The sequence below is a fragment of the Fusarium falciforme genome, chromosome 5 (assembly GCF_026873545.1).
Source record: "Fusarium falciforme chromosome 5, complete sequence".
Lineage (NCBI taxonomy): Eukaryota > Fungi > Ascomycota > Sordariomycetes > Hypocreales > Nectriaceae > Fusarium > Fusarium falciforme.
The window spans coordinates 727,316-743,452 of NC_070548.1; the positions used below are offsets into that span (position 1 = coordinate 727,316).

General features: G+C 54.0%; 6 protein-coding genes across 6 annotated transcripts; 2 read left to right on the forward strand and 4 right to left on the reverse strand.

Annotated features, from left to right (window-relative positions):
• Positions 1-317: 317 nt before the first annotated feature.
• Positions 318-1,753, forward strand: NCS54_00648200 (Pyr-redox-2 domain-containing protein; the record flags this gene model as incomplete). The annotated part of the gene is made up of 3 exons (XM_053151939.1): positions 318-1,148; positions 1,195-1,497; positions 1,547-1,753. The coding sequence occupies 3 exons, from the start codon at positions 318-320 to the stop codon at positions 1,751-1,753; spliced, it is 1,341 nt and encodes a 446-aa protein (XP_053007914.1).
• A 471-nt stretch (positions 1,754-2,224) lies between these two features.
• On the reverse strand, positions 2,225-3,409 carry NCS54_00648300 (Epimerase domain-containing protein; the record flags this gene model as incomplete). The annotated part of the gene is made up of 4 exons (XM_053151940.1): positions 2,225-2,330; positions 2,383-2,978; positions 3,027-3,318; positions 3,366-3,409. The coding sequence occupies 4 exons, from the start codon at positions 3,407-3,409 to the stop codon at positions 2,225-2,227; spliced, it is 1,038 nt and encodes a 345-aa protein (XP_053007915.1).
• Positions 3,410-3,688: 279 nt separating this feature from the next.
• NCS54_00648400 (Hypothetical protein) lies at positions 3,689-4,851 on the reverse strand (the record flags this gene model as incomplete). Its single annotated transcript, XM_053151941.1, has 2 exons — positions 3,689-3,980; positions 4,031-4,851. 2 exons carry the CDS (start codon positions 4,849-4,851, stop codon positions 3,689-3,691), a joined length of 1,113 nt encoding a protein of 370 aa, XP_053007916.1.
• A 219-nt stretch (positions 4,852-5,070) lies between these two features.
• On the reverse strand, positions 5,071-7,161 carry NCS54_00648500 (Zn(2)-C6 fungal-type domain-containing protein; the record flags this gene model as incomplete). The annotated part of the gene is made up of 1 exon (XM_053151942.1): positions 5,071-7,161. One exon carries the CDS (start codon positions 7,159-7,161, stop codon positions 5,071-5,073), a length of 2,091 nt encoding a protein of 696 aa, XP_053007917.1.
• Positions 7,162-8,982: 1,821 nt separating this feature from the next.
• NCS54_00648600 (Hypothetical protein) lies at positions 8,983-14,561 on the forward strand (the record flags this gene model as incomplete). The annotated part of the gene is made up of 2 exons (XM_053151943.1): positions 8,983-14,379; positions 14,433-14,561. The coding sequence occupies 2 exons, from the start codon at positions 8,983-8,985 to the stop codon at positions 14,559-14,561; spliced, it is 5,526 nt and encodes a 1,841-aa protein (XP_053007918.1).
• Positions 14,562-15,202: 641 nt separating this feature from the next.
• NCS54_00648700 (Hypothetical protein) lies at positions 15,203-16,054 on the reverse strand (the record flags this gene model as incomplete). Its single annotated transcript, XM_053151944.1, has 4 exons — positions 15,203-15,515; positions 15,572-15,649; positions 15,728-15,793; positions 16,026-16,054. The coding sequence occupies 4 exons, from the start codon at positions 16,052-16,054 to the stop codon at positions 15,203-15,205; spliced, it is 486 nt and encodes a 161-aa protein (XP_053007919.1).
• Between the last annotated feature and the right edge of the window lie 83 nt (positions 16,055-16,137).

Here is a 16,137-nt window from a genome sequence, read left to right on the forward strand (position 1 = left end):
CTTGAAAGAATGTTCCGAGACATAATCCACGTGAAAGAAGAAGAAAAAAAAGCCGCGGAAGGCGTGTGGGCTGCTGCGGAAGATTTGCGTGGGATTGAGTAGCATGACCACAAGGTACCTGATTGTTATACGTATTTCCCCTTCAGCTGAAAGAGGACGCAGAGGTACTCCGTAGCTGGACTAAACCCGAGCCGATGAATAAAATGCCTTGGGACGCAGCCAACATCCTACCCATGTTACCCTCTCACTTCTTGCATCCTTCACCTCTTTTGAAAGAGTCCAATTGAAGCTATTTTCTCTAGAGTACGACAATCACAATGCTGGACAAGCCCGTCCTCTTCAGCAAGGTCCTAGCCTACACCTTTGCCTTCTTCTTCCGAGAATGGCGTCGCGCCCTAGGAAGAACCACAGACGGCTGGGCCTCCAAAGTCTCTAGCAAAAAGCCCTCGGACACGCGGGACCGCAACATTGTCATCGTCGGCGCCAGCTTTGCCGGATACCAAGCCGCCAGGGTTCTTTCCATGAACCTTCCCCCCGGAACGTCGTTCAGGGTCGTTGTCATTGAGCCGAATTCGCATTTTCAGTTTACTTGGGTTCTTCCGAGATTTTGTGTCGCAAAGGGCCATGAGCACAAGGCGTTCATTCCGTATCGGCAGGATCTTAAGGAGCTTCCTGAGGGTGCGCTTCATTGGGTCCAGGATCGTGTTGTTGAGGTGACAAAGACGCACGTCAAGCTTCAAGAGAGCGGCGAGGAGATTCCCTACGAGTACCTCATCGTCGCCACCGGTTCCGCTGTCAAGGATGGTCTTCCTTCGCGACCCAATGCTGCCGACAAGCTCGAGGCGATGAAGAAAATGCAGGATATGCAAAATGGTATTGAGAATGCTACCAAGATTGCCGTTGTTGGAGGCGGTGCTGCTGGTGTTGAGCTTGCGACAGATGCCAAGTCCAAGTATCCCGACAAGACTGTCGTTCTGGTGCACTCTCGAGCGGCGCCTATGCATCGGTTTAGTAAGACTCTTCAGGATGCTGCGGTTGAGGGCATCAACAAGCTCGGCATCGAGCTCATCCTTGAGGATCGTGTGGTTAGCGAGGAATCCGGAACAGTCACTTTGCGATCCGGCAAGGTGATTGAGTGCGACTACTTTGTAAGTATCCCATATCTCTCCCAAGACTCACAACTCACAACTCCAGATCAACTGCGTCGGCCAAAAACCCGCCTCAGATATCCTCAAGACCCTCGTCCCTGGCGCCATCACCGAGTCCGGCCACATCAAGGTCAAGCCAACGCTCCAGATCGCCGACGACGCCTTCCCCAACATCTACGCCTGCGGCGACGTCGCAGACACCAAGACGGCAAACCCCAACGGTCGCTCGGCGAACCGCCAGGCTGACGTGGCGGCTGATAACGTGCTCCTTGCTCTGCGCGGAAAGAAGCCTAGCTACACTTTTACAAACTACTGGGCTGATGGCATCATCAAGTTGACACTGGGTATTGTAAGTATCCCATTTTCACTTTCGTGGTTCAGAGCTAAGACAGTATCAGGATAAGTCTGTCACGTATCTCAGCGACGGAAATAAGCAGCTGCTCTGGGAGGCTGAGGAGAAGGACGAGGCCCTCATGGCCGCCGACTGCTGGCGAAAGTTTGGGGCCACGCCTTTCGAGGATGACTACATGCCCAAGGAGGCAACCACCGAGGCTGCTACTCCTGAAGCTGCCACTCCCAAGGCCGCGGATAAGGAGCAAGTTTAGATGATATACCCGTTCTGTAAATGTCGATTGTTGAGGATAATATTATACCATTTCATTCTGTCGCACGAGATTGAGCACTGGTATTGAATTCACAAGCTTCAAGATAACATTCTGACATACATCACCTGGAATAAACCACTCAAATTGACCTGCACTGGATGACCAATATCCAACTTCTAACAGGGTCATCATCTCACCATCCCGCACTCATGACAGCCTCAACCCCTCCAGGTACGAACCACCATCCCAATAAGGATAGTCACACCAAAAGGAACGGCTGGAGAAGAAATAACCTCAACACGGACCCCAGAGTATATCACATCGGGCTAATCGTATGCAGGAAAACCCTTGCCCCAGAGTGTGGGGGTGGCGTGAACAGTCGATGGATGGCATGTTTTGAACTTTTAGCTCGGTTAAGGCTGTCGAGATAGACGAGAGTATTTACAAGCTGTTGTATAGGCACAGGTCAGTCTATTCGACCATACGGAATACCTCTTCGATCCAGGCTCTCCAGTCATGGTCCGTTTTCTCGGGCTTCCACCCCAGTTCATACGCCCTGTTGGGCAGAGTCTTGTTCCTGTACCGCCATCAGCAACTTGCGATCCAAGACATGCCATGAGCCGACAAACCTCATGCAGAAACACAGTTTCGTAATATCTTGGTCACCATTCGTCGATTCCTCCCACCGTTGCGCAGCCTCTTCTACTGTGATGGATCGTGGGTCGGCAGATTTGAGCACACCCCTGGAAATACCGACCTCTCCGATGAGTTTCGCGACGTCGAACCAATTATGGTATCCCGTTTCCGTAAAGAACAGTCCCTCTTTTCCAGAGGGTATATCCTCGCTTTGGAGGATCCGCAATATCATGACTTTGTACAGCTCCGCAAGGTCGGCGATGTGTACATGCCCCGCTCCCCCGAGCCCATTGCCAATGTACTCGGGATATCCCACGTCGATGGCATTCTTGACTAGGTCCAAGAGCTGCGGCGTATGCTGGTTGAATAGGCCTGTTCCTTGGCCGTAAATATCGGGTGGAAGGAGGATATGGGCTTCCACGCCTTGGCGTTCTGCGGCTGTGACGACTCCGAGCAACGTGGTTCGTTGTGAGAACGGTGACTCTTCTTCCAGCTTCCTCAAATGATCCAGGAGGTTATCTTCCTTGAACTCGGTTAAGCTTGCCTCGCGTGTTAGTTCTGGACCTGCAAGGTTCCAAGTCCCAGATGTCTGTTATCGGAGTCAGCTTCACGCAACTCTTACAAGACACCGCCTTACATGAATGTAGTGGACATTGCCACCTTTGTTTGCTTTTCTCTGACTCAGTCCCTCGATCAGCGCCAAAGCAGAGCCAAGATGAAACCCCGACGCAGTATGGATCACCACGTCGTGCTCAGTGGCAACGCGCCTCAAATGCTCCGAGTCGTCCAAGTCTCGAAAGATGGATGCCTTGATGCCCTGAGACGCAAGAATGTCTGCTTGATCCTTCTTTCGGACAAGCGCTGTGACGGCCGATGATTGAACGAGGGCGACTCCAGACTTCAAGAGCGTTGTCAGGACTGAACCGCCTCTAGGTTCATGGTCAGTCATCCCTACCAAGCGATGCTGAAGCCTTACACGTAGCCAGTCGCGCCGGTCACAAGTATCTTGCGCTGAGCCATTGCTTCGAGGCCGTCAAACAGGCGTTGTAGAAGCAGGATGTGAGTCAACCCTCTGAGATTTCGTATTAGCTGCGAAACCCCGCACACGGTGGAATTCATTCCGCTGATGACTGGAAGACAGGAACATGACAGGGTGTCAACCATCATGTTAAAATAGGATCTGATGTGACTGCAGTCAACACGATGTATTCAAACTCGGATATTGCATTACTGCGAGCGGGAACAATCCGGTCCCTATACCAACGCCTCATCCTTCCGCACGTATCCTTTTGTTGCCTTCTAAAAAGTCGTCTGCAGCTTCGGGTAGTCCTTAGCCTGCGCATGCAAGTCTGCAAAGATGGCAGCCGACTCGTCTTCTGCGAGATCCTTCATACGCTCAAAGTCATCCTCCTCGAGGTTCTCGAGCACCGTCTTTGGGTCTTCCTTGCCCTTCTCTTCGCCTTCCTTCTGTGGCTCAACGGCCTTTTTGATACCCGACGACTCCCCAATGAGTAAAATCTGGGTATTGACATAGTCCAAGTGAGCTGGCTTCGAGGGCATCCAACGGCGAGTTCGGAACTCGTCAATGATTCTGGAAACTCGTCAGCATCAGATACCCTTTGTGGCAGAGGTCTTACTCACTCTTTTGAAAAATCAGGTCCTTCGGGTAGCTGCGTATTCGCGGGTCCAGAATGCTGGGGGTTCTTGGTACTGATAATGAAGCTTCCCTCTTTCTTGAGGCCCAGCTCTTCCTGCACCTCATCTAACTTTTCGGGGAGGGTCAGGAGATAGGCCAAGTGGCTATTCTGACCCGTCGACGTGATGGCATACACGCCCTCGCCGACTGGCGTGGCAGCTGGGGTGCGACGCGTACCAGCCGTCTTTGTCTCATACTCGGACGCTGCAAGGAACTCCTTCTTGATCTCGTCATAGGAGGCGCCCGACTTTTCAACAAACACCATGAAGCGGTCCTTGCCGCTCATAGGCAGTGTCTTCTTGGGAAGGGCGAGCAATCGAGTGTTCCCTACGTCGGCGAGGGCCCCCTCACCCAATCGAGCATCCTTCGCGATAGGGCGCAACAGGATGTGGGAACGCGCAATGTCCTGAACACTCTCGGGGTCTTCAATGTTTACGCGGCCGCGCATAAAGAAGTAGATGATGCCTTTCTCGAGGATGTTGGACGGGACATTAGGTTCTTCGGCGGGCTGAACAGCGCCTTTGGCATCCGTCTCCTCCTTCTCGCCGGGTTTGGCCTGTTCTTCGCTCTTCTCTTCATGCTTCTCCTCGGATTTTTCGCCTGCGTGTTCCGACGTGACGCCTACATTTTTGAGGGTCTTTTGCTTCTCAGTCTTAGGGCGCTTTGCGTCAGGCGACTCATGCTGTATCTGATGCTTCTCACCAGCCGATGCCTGATTCTCTTCACTGCCGTTCTCTTGCGAAACCTTGGGATCGGAGTCGGCCATTTTCGATAATTGACGGAGTAGGATTGGCACAATCAGAAGAAAAGTTGTTGGAGGCTTGTTTAAGATCGGGAGGAGTTGTCTTGGACGCGTCGCGTAAGTTGTCGCACAAGTGATGTCATAGACCTCTCATTCCCAGCCGCGTCTGGTTCGTGTCTATGAGCCACACTAGCCGGATGCATATGTCATCAACTTCTCATCATCAAGCTGTGGCTGGCTAGTTCAGGGGATGGCATCTGGATTGGCCTTGACCATGCCAAGACCGCCGATATCACGCTCCAGCAACCGCAACGCCTCTCGAGCAAAAGGAGCAGCGGCACCGCGGACTCTCAAAGCCCATCTCAACTCTTCGACTCGGGCTGCACACCAGGCCATCTCATCGAATGAATCTGCTGTTGCCCATAAAAGTCCCGCCATGGACCCAATCTCAGCTGCTTGATAGGCCGCGGCGCTACCCCAGAATGCCGCCGTGTGCTCTGGACGTAGAGATCCAAGTAACTCAATTGCCGACTGTAGCTTCGCCCGGGCAGTTGATCTCAAAACTTCGTAGAGCGATCCAGGTGTATCGGGGGTCATGATCCGAACAAGGGCACGGTGTAACGCAATCTCCACAGCAGCATGGGCCAAATGAAGAGCCCCGTTGGCACAAAGCTCCCTAAGCTTTGTACTCTGAAGCTGAAGCCGGTGAGGTAGATTCGCGTGCCATTCGCGAAGACGAAACACCAGAGGTTTTGCCCGCTCGACAGCGGCAACTACCCCCATCTGATCCAGAGTTCCTCCCGTGCGAGTAGCCGCGGCGCTGTAGAACGTCCGGATCACATCGCTTAGGATCTGCGTCAGCTCGATATGACGCATAAACAAGTCCCAGCCAACAATAATTGGCGAAGTATGGTCCCGGTTGGCCTCTGGGTCTATCGCACCCAACTCGGGGTAATCAGATACAGTGCAGAGACGAACGTCCCAGTCACTGTCCTGGATGAGAAAGGGTCGTCCATGGATACACGCTCCCCAGCGGTCCTGCATGTACAGAGCCCAGGCCAGTCTCCGTCTAAGCCCAACTTCCCACGCAGGGATTGCCCACGCACTACAGTCGATATGGATGCCTAGATCCTGTGCCATGGCAACTAGCTGTGCCGTAAACATGCGGTTCGACATTGGGTGGGTATGAGAGCCAGACTCGACAATGCGGCGGTTACGTTGGAGTAGCAAGAGTCCAGCTTCAAGCGTGCTAAGCTTGGGCCGACGCATATCCTGAGCGATGGTGCGTTCAGCCAACTGCTCAAGGGCCGCAGGATCTGGGATCGACTCGACCTCGCGGCCAGCAAGGGAGCTGTCATATAGCTGCCAGTCCAGAGCCACGAGATAGACGGCAGCCAGCAAAGAGGGCGCAAAGTGTCGATGGGATAGTCGATGCTTGCTGATAAAGACATCCTTATGCAAAATGGGAAAGCTGGGATGGACGATCCGGAAGTAGAGGTCAACCAGCGTCCGGCCCAGAGGGTGAACAGTAGCCTCGATGGCATCCAAGTCGGCAATCCGAGTCTGTTCAGACGCGGTGGATTCGTCAGGATGCACAAGGAATATCGTCTTGTAGTCGAGGCGTCTGGCAAACGACGACGACGCCGGAAGAGGCGGAGGGTCCTGGTTCATGAGGTTTGGGCGATGTAGGTCGAGCAAGACAGGGTCGCGATAGTCGGTAGGTCCAATATATTCAGCGTGAGTTTTCAAGTCCAGTCCAAGGGTGTTGCTGAGGATGGGAGGACGAGGAGCTTCAGAGGCCTTTTCCTCGACGCGTGCCATTTGCTGAGTCTGTCCCGTGGTAGGCGGTCCCTGGGCGGCAGATGTGCTCTCTACACTCGCCGGGGTAGAAGCAGCAGCATCGCCCTGGCGGCTCGAGGTAGGGGAGGCCCCTGAGTTTCCCGGTCCGCTGAAGCTGTTCTGCAGCGGTGGTGATGTCGCGTCTCCAGCATTCAACTCCTCGGTCCCATCACGAGACGCGGCCTGTCTTTCCCGTTCACGCTCCCGATTCTGGCGTCGCTGACGAGGAGTCGGGCCTCTCAGAAAGGTACAAGGTTGGTTGTGAAAGGTGCACAGGACACATCGGAACTGACCCTCCTCCTTGACACACCGCGTCTTGCGGACACGACAAGTATCACAAGGCCTCGAGCGCGCCGAGGCCGGCGGGCCGCCGCCGTTGCTGCCGTTGTTACCATTCCCCGCGCCGGCGGTATTCAAACCTGGGCCGGACAGATCAGCCGGGCCGCCCTGCATGGCGAGAGGTGAATCACGATGGATGACGGGCTGGGAAAACATGTGCTGGTTACTACCATGACCCCACCCACCCCGGTAGGAAGGCGTCTGGCTAGAGTGTCACTAGGTAGATGCACAGTGATAAGAGACACGGGCCCATCTTCCAGCTCTACTCGTGCAGATGGATGCTAAGCGGAGCCGCGGGACGGGAACATGGAACGCGATGGGAAGGTAGAGTCGTTACAACGACTCGAGCGAGCGCGCGGAGAATCTCCACGGCGGACTTGACTTGTGCTTATCGACATGGTCCGGGTTGGGCCCATGGCACGATAAGGAATTTGATGGAGGAGGCAGGGAGCCCCACGGGGTCGGAAATACGGGGAAACGGATACACCGAGATGCTGTGGGAGGTCAATGCCTTCAGGTTTGTTTCACAGACAGGCAGGTATTGGAGTAAGAAAGCGAGTTGGGCAGTTCATGTATCTTGATAAAATACTCAACTCCAAGATGTCTCTGGTGATGCATGTCTAGGTATCAAGTGCAGACCCAAAACACGCAGATCTGATGCAGGAGCGCATGTACCTCCACTCTCAGCCCAGAGACGGGGGTCAAGACAGAATGGCAAAAGCAAGGCACGTCTAACTACTCTCAAATATCATCAGTTGTCGAGCAAAGAATATACATTAAGCATAATAAAATGGCAGGAAAATGCTAAATCATAGTCTAATACTTCCATCCCTCCACCGAGGGAGCACAAGTCAATGCCTGGACCGACGACGTCTTATTTTGTACAAACGCCATTACGTATAAAATCAACCAATAACTTTCCGTCTCTGTATCTCATCCCCTTCGGCTATCTCCTCTCAACCCTGATACTTATACACCTCAAAAAGCCAAGCGATAACAGAGCCTCCTACTCCTCCTTCCCCTTCCTTCCAATTGACCAACGAGATCGACTCGCCGCCGGCGAAATAAACTGACAAGGAACGATCTGAATGCTGCAGAGTGGCCGCCGGCGAGCGCTGTGATTGGTTGCGGGGATTTCGAGGCTTCGGTTGTCATTTCCGGGGGTCACTAGCATCAGCTACTTTGGACTGGAGACTGAGACTGATGTCTATCGAAGAAATCTTTGGTGAACAAGTGAGTTGACTATTCGTTCCAAAATTGATCCACAGTGAAAGCTTCAATCGAGTTGTTCAATTGCTCATTGGTATTCTCATAGTTGTTGATCTTCGAGACTGCTGAACTACTTCGTGTCCCTCTCGCTAAGCTCTAAACGCCACGGCCGCTCACGGAGACAACCCGGCCGAAAAGGGGAATTCCAACACCACGAGCAAAAGATTTGACGATAGCGTCCTTGAGTCTCACCGGCATTTCCTACTCTCATCTTAACCCTCTGCATTCAGCCCTTCGTGTCACAAGCAATTATCCCATCGAAAAAGTCATTCTCGGCGCTCACTCAGCCCCCCGCGCTCCTCGATTGATTCGGCCGAGTCCTCTGGCCGCCGGCCCCCGGGCTTCACAACACTGTCCAACGAGACAGTGTACCTTTTGTTTTTCCCCGGATGCTCTATCAGTGCTCACCATGAAATCACTTGGCTTCTTGGTTATCGAGGCTATGCAAGTTTATGAATCACGAAAGTTTGAACCAGTCGAGACCATCCCCCAGTGCTACCTCCAGGCTCACCCTACTTAACTGCCCTCGAAGCCCAGGAAGATACACAACTATTAAATCAGGGCAAAGACACTTGAATCTCTTCTGCCTCAGACTCTCTGTGTACTCATTTACTTAGCATCTGCCTCGGTTACCAAGAAAGGGACTTGACCTTGCTTACCTCCCTACCTACTTCAGCCAACTACCACTCAACCTACCACCCTTTCAACATGAACGGATCTACTAACGGTATCACGGATGGTTCCAATGGTACCACCCATGATATGAAAGCCGCAAAGCCTCTTACAATTGCCGATTGGAAGGCCGCCCAGCTGGCTGGGGATGGCCTCAACCGCCTCTGCTCTCTGGTTGAAACCGAAAAAACCGCCAACCCCAAAACCAAAGCATGGATATCCCTCGCAACACCCCAACAACTCCAAGAACAATGGACCAATCTTCAGCAACTCGAAAATGCCACATCCCTACCTCTATATGGTGTCCCCTTTGCCGCCAAAGATAACATCGACGCCAAGGGCTTCACCACCACCGCCGCATGTCCATCTTTCAGCTCAGACCCAGCTACTGCAGATTCAACTGTTGTGGCTAGACTCAAGGCTTCCGGTGCCATCATCATCGGTAAGACAAACTTGGACCAGTTCGCCACTGGTCTCGTAGGCACCAGGTCCCCCTACGGTGCCGTGCCAAACTCTTTCGACCCTGGCAGGGTCAGCGGTGGCTCCAGCTCTGGGAGTGCTGTCGTCGTCGCCCGTGGTGTGGTGCCATTCTCTCTTGGCACAGACACTGCTGGCTCTGGTCGTGTCCCAGCTGGTCTCAACAATATCATCGGCTTGAAGCCGACTCGTGGCGCTCTGAGCGTGCGTGGTGTGGTTCCCGCCTGCAAGACACTTGACTGCGTCTCCATCTTTACTCTCAATGTTTCCGACGCTGAGACCGTTCTTTGCGCGGCTGAAGGCTATGATGTGGATGACTCTTATTCTCGCCCTCGACCAGATGTCAATCATGCATACGCCCTCGATGGATTCGGTTCTGCGAGCAATACCACAAGGCCTTCGCTAGCTGTATGCGCAAAACCAGATTGGTTCGGTCGTGATGATCATCATCCCGCATATGAGAAAGCCTTGACAAAAGCAAGGGCTCTAGGCTGGGACGTGGTTCCCGTGGACTTTACCATTCTATTCAAACTCGCCAAGCTTCTTTACTATGGTCCATGGGTCGCAGAGCGATACGAGGCAATCAGAGACTTTATCGAGGCATCTCCAGTCGAAGCCATGGATCCCGTGGTGCGAAAGATCATCATCAGAGCTCAAACTCTCTCAGCAGCAGACGTCTTTGCGGGTGAATACCTTCGTCAAGATCTGACCCGTCAGATCGAGCTGGCCTTTGCTCAATTTGATGGTCTTCTTGTGCCTACATCTCCAACGTTTCCCACGATGGAGCAGATCCAGAAGAACCCGGTCGAGGAGAACTCGCTTCTCGGCACGTATACAAACTTTGTCAACTTTCTAGACTGGTCGGCGCTCTCCATCCCCGCGGGCTTTAGGCCAGATGGACTACCCTTTGGCATCACTCTTATATCCAATCGTTGGCAAGAGCCGCTTCTTCTATCGTGGGCTCGTGACTGGTTCGGACAAGAGTCCAGGCCTTTGGGTTCGACGGGTGTGGAGGTCTCTGAGCCGGCTGTGAATCACTGTCCGGTCTCCCGTTATATCCCAGTTGCCGTCGTTGGTGCACATCTCACGGGCTTTCCTCTCAACAAAGACCTTACATCTCGCGGCGCCAAGCTTCTGAAGACCACAGCGACATCGCCTTTTTACCGCTTCTTTGCTTTGAACTCAGCCTCCGGCCCAAAGAAACCAGGCCTGAAACGAGTCGCAGCAGGCGAGGAAGGATCACAGATTGAACTCGAGGTCTGGGATCTGCCGAAGTCCTCTCTCGCCAGCTTCATGGACACCATCCCTCACCCTCTCGGAATCGGCTCCATCGAGCTAGAAGATGGATCTTGGGTTCGCGGGTTCGTATGCGAGCCGGTCGGTTTGGAGGATGCTGTCGACATTACGAGCCATGGCGGCTGGAGAGCTTACAACAACCACCTCCAAGAGAACGCCAAGCCAACAACAAACGGTATTCACAAGAGCGGTATTTCGAAGGTTCTTGTAGCCAATCGGGGCGAGATCGCGGTTCGAATCATTGAGACTCTTCACAAGATGGGACTTGAAGCTGTCGCCATCTACTCCGATACGGATGCAGAGGCCACACACGTTAGCAAAGCCGATGTTGCTCTGAGACTCGAAGGAACTTCTGTCTCTGAGACGTACCTCAACATTCCTCAGATCTTGGCGCTGGCCAAGTCAGCTTCAGCCGACGCCGTCATCCCTGGCTACGGATTCCTCGCCGAGAACGCCGAATTCGCAACCGCCGTCGAGGAAGCAGGCATGAGCTGGGTCGGCCCAACTCCCCAGCAAATGTCGGATCTCGGCCTGAAGCATCGTGCTCGTGCTATCGCTGCTGAGGCTGGTGTTCCAAATGTTCCCGGCTGCGACAGCCTTCTCACGTCGTTGGAGGAAGCCTTGGAAGAAGGCCAAAAGATTGGTTTCCCGTTGATGCTGAAGAGCACGGCAGGCGGTGGAGGAATCGGATTAAGCCACTGCAAAAACGTCGAAAGTCTTGCCACGACATTTGAAAGCGTTCAACGACAGGCAACAGCCAATTTCGGCAACGGTGGTGTGTTCCTAGAGCGATTCGTTCAGCGAGCTCGTCACGTCGAAGTTCAGATCTTGGGAGACGGGACCGGAAAGGTCATTGCAGCTGGCGAACGAGACTGCTCTCTGCAGCGTCGTCACCAAAAAGTCGTCGAAGAGAGCCCTGCGATCATGGTTCCAGCTGAAGTTCGGGAAAAGATGAAGGCGGCTGCTGTCAGCCTCGCTTCGTCGGTCAAGTATCGAAACGTCGGTACTGTCGAGTTCATCTACGACATCGATACGGAGGAGTTCTTCTTCCTGGAGGTGAATACTCGTTTGCAGGTCGAGCATCCTGTTACCGAGTCAGTTACGGGTCTCGATCTGGTCGAGTGCATGGTCAACATTGCAGATGGGAAGGCTGCCCAGCTATTCGAAACTACGCCCAAGGTCTCTGGTGCTTCCATCGAAGTTCGACTCTACGCCGAGAGCCCCCTTCAAAACTTCCGTCCTTGTGCTGGTCGTATCACCAAGCTCGAGTTTCCCTCCAGTCTCCGAGTCGACACTTGGGTCAAGGTCGGCACCGAAGTCACGACTTCCTACGACCCTCTTGTAGCCAAGCTCATCTCATCTGGAGTTGATCGTCAGGAAGCTCTGAAGAACATGGCCGATGGTCTCGAAGCTGCATGTATCGAAGGCGTCCAAACCAACCTGGAGTATCTACGCCAAATCGTTGCGTCGTCCATGTTCGAGTCTTGCGAGTACACGACAAAGTCTTTGGATTCCTTTCAATTCGTGGCCTCCTCATTGGAGGTACTCGAGCCGGGCGCCCTAACCACGGTCCAAGATTATCCCGGACGTACTGGGTACTGGAGCATTGGTGTTCCTCCCGGTGGTCCCATGGATTCGTATTCTTTCCGGCTGGCAAATCGACTCGTCGGTAACTCTTCAGATGCTGCCGGACTCGAGTGTACTCTCCAGGGACCCTCTCTCAAATTCCACTGCGATGCCGTCGTCGCAGTCACAGGAGGCGTTGTGCCAGTCACGATCGACGACGAACCGGCCCCTCAGAACCAGGCTGTCGCCATTCGAGCTGGTCAAGTCTTGACTATCGGGCTTGTCGAGCATGGACAACGCATGTATCTCGCCGTCCAGGGTGGTATTCAGGTTCCCGTTGTTATGGGAAGTCGAGCGACTTTCGAACTAGGAAAGCTCGGCGGATTCTCTGGTCGAAAGCTTCAGCAGCGCGATATCTTGGCTCTCAAGCCTCGTCCGTCAGAGGGAAATGTCAACGGGCTTCTTCGACTTTCCTCTCCCGTGCCTATTCCGCGTCATCCAAAGGCTCACTGGACTATCAAAGTAGTCCCCGGTCCTCATGGCGCACCCGAGTACTTTACCCCTGAAAGCGTCAAGTCCTTGTATCTCAGCGAGTGGAAGGTCCACCACAACAGCAACAGACTCGGTGTCAGACTCACAGGTCCTCAGCCTGAATGGGCACGCGAGACTGGTGGAGAAGCTGGTCTGCATCCTTCCAACATCCACGACGCCCCGTACTCTGTCGGCAGCGTCAGTTTCACGGGTGACGAGGCGGTAGTCTTGGCCTGCGACGGCCCGAGTCTCGGTGGATTCGTCGTGTTTTGCGTCGTCGCTTCGGCCGAGATGTGGAAGATGGGACAGGTTCGACCTGGTGATACGATTCGCTTCGATCCCATTACCGTGGAGACTGCGCTCGAGTTAGAGAAGCAGCTTGAGCATACCATTGAGAGCCTCTCACCTCTTCCATCTGAGGAACAAGAGACCACAGACGAAACATCTCTGACAAAGGAGCTGGCCAGCATCCCTACCGTGGTTGGCACCATTGAGCAGGGTGGCCAGAAGATCGTCGTCCGTCCAGCTGGCAACAGAGCGTTCATGCTCGAGTTTGGCGAGGCCGTTGCTTTCGATTTGCGACAAAGCTTTGGCATCTTTGCCTTCTGCCAACAGCACGAAAAGGAGCCTATCCCTGATGTCGAAGAACTAACGCCAGGAGTATTCAGCCTTCACATCACTTACGCGAACGGGATTCCCCAAAGCACCATGATGGCTCGCCTGGTAAAGCATGTGGGCTCGTACTCTGTTCCAGTTCAGGTCCCTTCGAGAACGGTTCATCTTCCTATCGCTTTCGACGATGGCGTTAGTCGAGCGGCAGTCGAACGCTACGCAGCAACGATTCGAGGAGAAGCCCCCTGGCTTCCCAGCAACGTCAAGTTCCTAGAGAAGCTGAACGGTATCGACAACATCGACAAGACGATATGTGCTGCGGAATTCCTCGTTCTCGGACTCGGCGACGTATTCATGGGCTCGCCCTGCGGGATTCCCCTGGATCCTCGCCATCGTCTTTTCGGTACCAAGTACAATCCTTCTCGGTCATTCACGCCTCGTGGCGCTGTCGGCATCGGTGGGCAGTACATGTGTATCTACGCGACGGATTCTCCTGGAGGATATCAGCTCGTCGGTCGAACAGTCGACATCTGGGACTCTGGCCTCGTGGCCGACATCGAGAAGCAAGGTTCCAAGCCCTGGCTGTTCCGTCAGTTCGATCGAATCTCTTTCTACCCCATCAGCGAGACGGACCTTGACAGCCAGTCAAAGGATAAGCTCATCCGGGTCAGTGATGGTGTGCTAGATCTGGCGCAATACGAAGCGTGGCTGGAGGAGAACAAAGAAGACGTGGCTGCCACAGCCGCACGCCAAGAAGAAGCCATCGCGAGCGCTCCTTTCATCGACGAACTAGTCCGACCGTACCAACCCAGCCTCAACACGAACAGCCACACGAACGGCATCCTAGGCGATCTCAGCGTCGAGGGCGAGCGCGTCAAGGCCATGCTGCCAGGTCGATGCTACAAGGTGGTAGTCAAAAAGGGAGAAGCTGTAGAAAAGGGCGACGTGCTGGTGAGTACATCTTTGAAGTCTTTGAACGAGTCTGACTGACCTATGTGCGATAGCTGTGCGTCGAGTCGAGCAAGATGGAGGTGGAAATTCGTAGTCCCGTGGGAGGGACGTGTTCGGCCGTGCTTGTCGAGATGGGGGACTTGGTTGATGTGAATGACGATCTTGTCATCATCGAGACATGATGTGAGGCCGTACTTCGAGAGAGGCTTGGTGGGCGAGGTAGTCGTAGGGGATGTTTTAGGAGGCATGGTCCTGTTGAAGACGAGCACGGCGCGTTTCTTCAGAGATCAAGCACAATTACAGGGCACCAAGACACTAAGGCGGCCGCGCACAGTTCACTAGAAGGAGTTTTACAGTCATTACAGTCATTGCAGTCAAGGTCATCAAGGATCATGTTTGGGAGAAGCAAGAGTGAGTTTTATTTGAGTGTGTGTGTGTCAAGGCGTGTGCGGAGTGTCTGTGCGTGTGGTCTGTGTTGTGCGTTTGTGGTCTCTGTGGGCAGTCTGTTGGGCGTGTGTGGTCTGTCGAGTGCGTGTGGTCTGTTGAGAGAGCGAGAGCGAGAGGGAGAGAGTTTGTGTGTGTGACCTGTTGTGTGTGGTCTTTGAAGGCGAGCAAGGTTGAAGTCATCTGTTGCCCTTCGCTGCGTGGGACCTCAATCCTCTGCAAGCTTGCAAGAGCTGAGGAGCAGGGCCTCTCGTGAACCAGAGATTCAGGGGCAGGCCTCGCTACCCAGCACTTGCAAGCTTGCAGAGGATTGAGGTCCCACGCAACGAAGAAGCAAAGAGACTGAACTCGAAGCATCTCCAGCTGCGGAGGGAGATGGTTAGCACAAGTCAAGAGGTAGTTCAAGGTGGACATGACTTACATCGTGTTGCTCCCACTTGGGCTTTCGAAGCCGCTGCTCTGGCTTCTTTGTGAGTGTTCGCCATCTGCCCCGAAGGGTAGGCTCTGCCTCGGCGTATCCGCCAGCTTCCTTGATCTCCCGATATGTGTACCCATCTGCGCGGCGATCGATGAGGTACTGATCCCGAGAGGCACGAGAGGCCATGGGGCCAGGCAAAGGCCCGCCCCAGTCGACCAGAGGGCCTTCTCTGGGTAAAAGGCCCAAAATCTTGCAAGCCTGCAGAGGCCAAAGACTGCAAATTCTGTGTCAGTACAAATCAAGAGATGTTTCAGGGTGAGCATGACTTACCCAGCCTTGGACCAGCCAAGGCGGCCGCATGTCGACCAGAGGGCCTTCTCTGGGCAAAAGGCCCAAAATCTTGCAAGCCTGCAGAGGCCAAACCCACGGGCTGCAAACGCTGTGTCAGCACAAGTCAAGCGATTTTGCAGAGCGGATGCGACTTACATCTCTCGGTGGAGGGACCCGCGAAGGGCACCTTCAAAGTTGATAAATGCGTAGCCAACGAGCACTCTACATAGTACCAGTGCATCAGTATGCCAAAGAGGTTTCATTCAAGAATGCAGAGGGGAGAAGGTGGGGGGTGGTGGACCTACTGGTTGGTGTTGTCAGCATTTCGACCTGCAGGACTCTGCTCCGAAAGGAGAGAGGAGCAGGCCATTCGCCTCAAGCATGACTAGGGGCCTAGCCATGCTGGCATGGATGTCAGGAGGGCGACAGCGAAGAAGACTCTGGGAGGACTCACCTTGGGCTGTAGTGCTCAGCCTCCAGCATGGCGGAGGAGTTACGGAATTTCTGCACCAGGCAGTCCTTCCCCTGAATCGCTAGGTCATGTCAGTCCCTGTTGGGTTAGCAAA